This window comes from Dermacentor variabilis, chromosome 2 (assembly GCF_050947875.1).
Source record: "Dermacentor variabilis isolate Ectoservices chromosome 2, ASM5094787v1, whole genome shotgun sequence".
NCBI lineage: Eukaryota > Metazoa > Arthropoda > Arachnida > Ixodida > Ixodidae > Dermacentor > Dermacentor variabilis.
In genome coordinates, this window is record NC_134569.1 from 188,053,354 (window position 1) to 188,061,301 (window position 7,948).

At 48.3% G+C, this 7,948-nt stretch overlaps 1 protein-coding gene and 1 non-coding gene across 2 annotated transcripts; one reads left to right on the top strand and one right to left on the bottom strand.

Moving 5' to 3' along the window:
- Positions 1 to 4,614: 4,614 nt before the first annotated feature.
- On the bottom strand, positions 4,615 to 4,687 carry TRNAT-CGU (transfer RNA threonine (anticodon CGU)). The gene has a single exon. It is a non-coding gene; the product is annotated as a tRNA-Thr (tRNA).
- Positions 4,688 to 6,223: 1,536 nt separating this feature from the next.
- Positions 6,224 to 7,159, top strand: LOC142570600 (glycerophosphodiester phosphodiesterase 1-like). Its single transcript, XM_075678968.1, has one exon. It carries the CDS (start codon positions 6,224 to 6,226, stop codon positions 7,157 to 7,159), a length of 936 nt encoding a protein of 311 aa, XP_075535083.1.
- Positions 7,160 to 7,948: the final 789 nt, after the last annotated feature.

The window sequence follows — 7,948 nt, forward strand, 5'->3', positions numbered from 1 at the left end:
TAGGAGGGATCCTGTGAAGAAAGCGGCCGCGTCGGCTGCTTCGGGAGCGCCGAAGCCAGCTGAAAACGAGTTTAAATTCCCTCGTACGCTGCGGTCCTCATTTAGTGGCGAAATTTTCCCGCTTCGAGTGTCTCCTTTACAACGCTTGAAAGCACTACAATAGGTAGCGGCTGCTTTTGAAGGCGCGCGACATGGTAGGCTACTGCTCGGTGCCGCAGTGCCGAACGCACGTAACGGAGGCCGGTGTCAGCCTTATTCACACGTAGCCGCAGGACAAGAAGCTGCGTGAAGCTTGGCTCGCGAAACATAAAACCGGCAAACAGTCATCGGGTACAACTCGGGTATTCAGCAAGCACAGACGCGAGGAATATTTCTGCTACGGCGCCCGGTCTGCGATGTTCTGAAAACGCGCACTGAGACGCTCGCCCGAGTCCGCTGCCCGACTAATGTCAGGACGGTTTGGTCTATGAACTTGTCGATGCTATAGATACTGGATAAGTTCACTGGAATGGAAAGGGAGCGGTAAGAAGCACATTTAAAAAAAGCATGGCATATGGTCATGTTTGTGTTTTGAATTAATGCATGCACTGGATTACAAAAAAGGAGCAGCGGGAAATTGCACGCTGAGAACACCGATAAACATACAGTGCGACGCAACTCGAGAAATAATATTGAAAGGTCAAAAATTTTAGAAGAAAGATTGAATCGTCGCGACGGCACATCACAGTCCCCGTAGGCGTCGAAGTCTCTACAATGAAGTTATTTTTGAACAGCTCTGATAGCACCCACGCAACAATGGTTGCTTGTATACTGTCAAATGATCATATTTTGCGGCCTAAAGCTCATGGCACGGTGCGAAAACGCGCGCGCGGAGAAAGAGAAACAGTGCGCGGACAAGCATGCAGGCGCGCCGGTCGCTGCGAATCTGCGCAATCGCTGCATTGAGGCTTCGTTCTCTTACGCTTCATTTAGTTATACAAACGCTATAAGAACATATTTCACATAGCTTGCTCTCAGCGTTTACCTACCTTTCACGCAAGAAGCCGGTTCGGGAGACTCCATCGCGGCGACCGCGCGCAGTGGCGTTCACTGTGCGTATTCGGTAATGAGATAGCGTCTGTAAACGATTGTGTGCTTTCAGTTTGCCCAAGATGATTATTTAGACAGTAAAAAAGTTCTCTCGTTTCGAAAGTACTTACAGAAATGTCCGGGAGAGCTCGCGCGTGGTGTTTTGAGTGAGCGCTGACAGTAAAACCTATGAGGAGCGCGCCGCGTGATCCCTCATACTACGTCAGCGAGGCGCTTCCGATAGATAGCGACTCCGTAACTCCTCGCCGCCAATAGCGATCAAGCAAGCGCGATGCGGCAGCGGAGTCCCCTAGGTAACGTCAAACGTGAGAGGACGCCACTCAAATTTCTATAGCCTGATATCTACATGTAGTCTTACTTCTAAAGATGCAAACATTTACATTCAGAAAAAAAAAATCGAATTATTACCACGTGCAGGTTTGTTTAGGAAAAGCAGACGTGCACGTAAGCTGCTGTGAAAAAGATTGACCTCGAAACTCGACTTCACTCAACTTCAGACTGACGAATGAGATTGAGGAGGACTGTTGAGGACTGTTGACTTCACTCACATTATTTCTACCAGCCGGCACACTCACCTCACTTCGTGAGGTTGAGGTCAAATTGAAATTGGTCAACCTCATCAGGTGGGAACCTCGTGAGGTTGGCCACCTTGTGCTCCGGGTGTGACCCGGGACATCAGCTACTAGATCATAAAAGAGACGGCAATAATATGTATGATTCAATACCGCATGGCCGGTTCACCCCCCTTCTCCCAGCCGCAATTTTGTTGTGACCCCAATCTCATTTTTAATTGTGTATTTATTTATTTATTTTAACTGCTGACATTGCCTTATCCACTTATGCTAATGAGCCATCTTGTCAATAACAGAACTACTCACTCATTCATTATTTTCTTTCGTTAAAATTACAGTGTCTTCGTGTATTTGACATCGCATCTCATGCACGCATTGAGCCATTTTATTGCGATAGCAATTATATGGACACTCCAGGCGAATTTTCGCCGTCGTCGGCGTCGCCGTGATGGTACATATATAATCCAAATGCGATAACATCGCGGCCACGCACCGTAGGCTGTAGGTGCGAGCGAAAGCTTGTGAGGATGAGCGGGGAAGTATGTTAGCTTAATGCGGTGGTGTCTTGTTGCCCTCGCAAAGGAGGGAGGCAGGGAGGGTGCTCACCGTGTTCTGACGCGCAAGGTGAGCATCGAGAAGATGTGCGCGAGCTAGGAGGGCTAGGGCAGGGCCATGTAAGGGCAGGTTAGTGCGCATCTCTTCTACTTAAGCTGCGCCACCTGGGCGCGACCGCGTGCATCCTATCTTGGAGGCAATCTGCGCTGGGTTCGATCGCTAGCCGACCGGATATAGCTAAAGGCTTCCTGTGGGCTGTGTTCTCACGCGCCTCGTTCGCGTTGAACCGAGAGGCAGCTCGAAGGGGGAATTCGCTCGCCGTTTCTGCCGCTGTTCATAACGCCAGCGTCCTGACAGCGAGCGCACGCGGTCATCGAGTGAGATTTGTTCCTGTTTACCTGTGCGCGCGTGCCAACGTTCTTATTAATTTAGTTGGTAAGCGAATGCTTACAGCAGTTTGTGCAGCTAATAAAACGACTAACCGAATACCGTGTTACTGTCTAATAATTTGCTATTACAATCAATGCTTCGCCGGTTGGACGAAATTGACTTTCTTAAACTAAATTATCTAATTAATCAGTTTTGTCTTCAGAAACACAGGTTGTTTTTTGTTTTTGCGCGTAGACAGTTCTTTATGCACGGTGCCATATGATGATGATTTATTGGCATCCCCCTTTAAACGGGGCAGTGATAAATAGTCACCTAGCCTGCTTGATTTAATCAGGTATGCTATTGCATAGTATATTGCGCAGGCGGTGGTACCATGGTGTGGCGCTCGGCGGCAATGGGAGACCCTGCTGCTCAGCTCAGACCAGCGAGACTAGGTTTGGGCCGCCCAGCTAGCCGAGACATCAAGGGGGTCTCGGCCGTCTGCTAGGCGGAGGGAGGCTGCGTCCGCCCCCGTGACTTCTGGCATCGATAGAAGTTCTCTCTCTCTCTCTCTCTCTCTCTCTCTCTCTCTCTCTCTCTCTCTCTCTCTCCCACCGTGCGTACGCGCCTACTTTGTAAAGGTGAAGCAGTAGAAGCACGCCATAGTGAAGTGACCCGATTTCCAAGGAGTACGTCACGCCATTTCACTAAGGAAGCAGAAGAAGGACAAGAGGGGTGCCCCAGGGAGCTGTTCTGTCTCCTGAACTATTTAAACTGTTGTTGAGTTCAGTTCCGCTGCGCCAGGATGTGCATCTGTGTGTGTCTATGCAGATAGCATCGCATTTTTCGCGGCAGCAGGAGACTTCAATTCCCTGTCTTTGCAAGCACACCTCTGCACTCTAGAAACGCGTCTTCGCAATCTTCATCTGTCCCCTAATGTAAACAAAAGTCATGTCTTTGTTTTGCCGCTTTACTCGCCGATACAGTTATCATTAGTACATGTTAGGCGAACCATTCCCCAGGTTGAGTTGCTTAAGTACCTGGGTGCCACGTATGAAGGAAAGCTTAATTGGTGTCCTCACGTAGAAAATATTTCAACTAAACGGACACGAGTCGTAGGTTTACAACGTAGAATCAGTGACCGGCGTTCTGGTACGGGGATTGACACACCAATTATGATCTACCGCATTATGTACGCCCGATTCTAGAATTTGGCTGTGCTTTGTTTTCCAGAAATGGCGCAAAATATAAAATAAGGCCACTTGTTCCTTTAGAGACAGCTGCTCTTCGGCTATGTTTAGGTATTCCTGAATTCGTTACCGATAATGTGTTATATCAGGAAGCGCGCCTGCCTTCTCTTCACAAGACATTTCGCATGCTTACGGTTCACACCTACTTAAGAACTTATGAGTCTCCTCTACGTAGTACACAATATGCAGTTATTAGAGAACGAAATTCATTTTTTGAGGACCCATGGCCCCGGTTACCTGTCCCACAGGTTGTATTTGTGCAGGCACAACTAGCACTTTTAAATGTTCCTATTGGGGAAATAGTTCCGTTTGATAGGTCCACCTTGTCGTTCAAAATCGAATTTGTAGACACTTTTCCCAATAAAGGAAAATTGCTACTCCCCAACATATTTTAATGATCTTTTGCAAGACTATTTGGCCCATTTCCCAATAAATGTAGTAGCGTGTGATGCTTCCTCGTGTGAAGAGAAGGCAGGCGTGGGAAACCACTCACTATCTCTCGAATGGTATTGTTCACTTCACCTGCCAGATTATGCATAAATTTTTACAGAACGACCTTCGAGGAATAGTTCGTGCTTTACGAAACTTACCCCTTTATGCTACAAGAGTTGTTATCACACGAAGAAAGGGGTTAACCTAGGGGCCCGATTTGTATTAATCGTATCATGAGAAGCCAACAAAAAGACACCAAGAACAACATAGGGGAAATGACTTGTACTTACTAATTGAATTAAAGAAATTATAAATTAATGGCAATGAAAGTGAATGAAAAAACAATTTGCCGCAGGTGGGGTACGATCCCACGTCTTCGCATTACGCGCGCGATGCTCTAACCAATTGAGCTACCGCGGCGCCGCTTCCCCATCCACTTTCTTGAGTATTTATGTGTTACTGTCAGAACTAACCTTGGGAGTGTTAGCCAGCACCACCACTCACAAACCTTGCCGGCGGATGTGGAACATACTTTTTGGCGCAGGCGTCACGCCTACGTGATCTTTCTGGGTGAAGGCAACTGGTCAATAAACCCGCACGTGCTACCTGAAGGTATCAATGTTGCCGGATTCGAGGCCCCCGTTATGTAAGAACGAGATGAAAGGGTGTTAACCGAGGAGACCAATTTTTCCGCAAATAATAAATGACATATATATATATATATATATATGGTAGCATTGATGCCTTCAGGTAGCATGTGCGGGTTTATTGACCAGTTGCCTTAACCCAGAAAGATAACGTACTTGTGACGCCTGCGGCAGAAAGGATGCTCTCAATCCGCCGCCAAGATTTGTGAGTGGTGGCTCTGGCCAACATTCCCATGGTTAATTCTAGTAGTAACATAAATACCCAAGAAATTAAATGGGGAAACATCAGCTCCGCCCTAATTAAGTTTAGTCAATTTAGTATGGGTACCAGGCCACCGAAACACTCTTAGTAAAATAGCCGAGTCGGTAGCACGAGCTTCCTTATATGGTCCGGTGATATCCGTGCTGCCGGGAACTGCGCATATCAATGCGGCTAAATATCGGCAAGTTTGTTTGACCGAAGACAGAAAAAGCCTCTCGTTAGAAAAGTCTGCAGACATGATGCATCGAAACTACTCTTGAAACCCACAATGGTGTCCTAACCGACAATTCTAAATATCATTTGCAAGGCTGCGCTGCCGTATTTCACCAGTTCCTTTTTTTTACTGGCACAGATGCGGCCCGACGGTATCCCGTTTATGCTAATTCTGCAATGAGCCGGATTGCATCGATCATATTTTACTGTGATGTCGGCGGTTTTCTGCTATACGAAAACGATGTTTGAAAATTACACTTCGAAATCTAGGTCTGCCTTTATGCAGTACAGGTATACTTTCACCTGGAGCCTTAGGATACAGCCATAGGAACGTTTGCCGAGCTATTTATAGTTTCCTCTGTGGCACAAAAGGTTGCCTTGTTAAAAGTTTCCGTTTTCCATGATTGATTGATCTCTCCTTCAATAAATTGTCAATTTACAAAATTGAAATAGCAATAACACAGATTCACAGTTATAATATTATTAATGTAATTATTCAGGATTTGATTTACTAATATTTTACGTCTACCTTTTATTTTACGTGTTTTTAATATTAGGTTCATGTTACTTTTCCTATCCCTGCAAGGCTCACTAAGTTACTGTACACTATTTAATATTATTTCGTTCTCATCCTCGATTATTTATTTATCATTTTTTCTTAATCGTTTTACCACCCGGTTCGTGTCCTGTCCCCCACAGTGGGTTTGTGCCATTGAATATCGTCATCAACATCTACGATCTGCGCCTTTCAATCGCGCAGCCGGCGTCCAGCAACCGTCGACGAGCGTCGCCTTCGCGTTGAGGCCTCCGGTGTCTGTCCTGCAACAATACCCCATGGTTTCCCTGTGCCTGGTCACAATCGCCGTCACTCTCTCTTACTGTGTGGTTCAATGGCTTTCCATATCACAGGTCGACGATGACCTGGCAACGGAGGTGGTCCTCGGAGTAAAACACGACGACGGTTCAGAGCTTCCGCCCATCTTCGGACACCGGGGCGGCGGCCTCGACGCACCCGAAAACACCTTGGCCGCGTTCCGCGAGGCCAAGAACAACCACGCCTCCGGAATCAAGTTCGAGTTGTCCTTCACGTGGGACAACGTGGCCGTCATCTTCCACGACCAGACCCTCGAGCGGACCACCGACGGCAGGGGACCCGTGGCGGACGTCCGATTCGACGAGCTCCGCCGACTCGACGCCGCGTGCAAACACCCGCTCGCGCAGCGCTTCAAGGGCGAGCGCGTGCCCACGCTCGAAGAAGGCGTCGAGGAGTGCCTCCGCCTCGGCATGCGGCTCATTATAGAGGTCAAGGAGCACGACTGTCCCGCCGTCGAAGTGCTCGACCAGCTGTTCCGCGAGAGACCCGCGCTGTACGGCCGGGCGCTGGTCGCCTCCTCCTACCCTAACTTCGTGTACGCACTGAGGCGCAAGAATCCGGACATCGTGACGGCGCTGACTTGGAGGCCCGGCATTCTGACCTACGAGGACGCGAGCAACACGCTGCCTCGCTTCGAGTCACGCGCCGTTCACTTGATTGCCACGGCCGCCGACTGGCTCCTCGGGAAGGCCCTGCACGTCGGCCTGCTGACTCACGTGACCGGCGTGTCCGCCGTCCTGATTAGCGCGAGCGTACTGAGCGTCAACTACGTGCACGCCTGGCGCAACCGGGGTGTGCACGTGATCGCCTGGCCTCCCAACCATCCGGCCGAGAAGCAATTCCTTCGTAGTTCGCTCCGGGTCCCCATAATCACCGATACCGTGAGCCAAGAATAAATACCAAGCTCGCTGGCCATGCTTTTGTGCCTGAACTCCAGGCGCTTGTTTAACGCCCTTTTCGGAAAGTGCTAGGCTTCGGCAAGCACAGATATACAGCTTTGCGTCGTTTATAGGATTTCTTCGCAACCGCAAGAATGCTGCGCCTGTACCATGAATGATAAACAAAATTGAATCTTGTGAAAAATATAAATCACACTTTTTTTAAACACTTCGTCTTTGTATGTTGTATTCTCGCATTGCAACGTTTTTATCACGTTTTCTTGCGTATACACGTAAAAGGCAGAAAAACAGCGTCTCTTTAGCCAGAAAGCACCGTCCTTTTACCCCGGTAAACTTCTACAGAGGCAAAGCCAAAGCGCGCACAAGGGAGAGTGATTGCGAGAAAAAGTGCCACATTTTCATATGCATTTGTTTAAGTTGGGGAAGATAGAACACGCACCTTATTTACAACAGCAAAATATCACAAAACACACCACCGATTGTTAAATTCTAAAATGCGAAACCGTCGCACGTGGAAGCTAGGCCGATTCAGTATCTGCTGCAAGAAACCAAAAGCGCTGTCAAACGCTTCCGGACTAGTCTGCGCAGTAACACACGGACCGAAGCTCCACGCAGTAGTTCCCACTTCAGCTCTGCAGACAAGGTCTTTTTAGCTGACTTCACACGCGTTTGGCATATCTAGAATTTGGATACCATGTAACCACTTCAAAAAAATTCAGTGTCCTTCCACTCTGTGAAGGATGACCAGCGAAGCCGTGTTGGGCCCCGTAATGGCGAACTGCACCT

Coding starts and splice junctions, on each gene's coding strand:
- LOC142570600 (XM_075678968.1), top strand. CDS start 6,224: ATGGTTTCCCTGTGCCTGGTCACAATCGCCGTCACTCTCTCTTACTGT.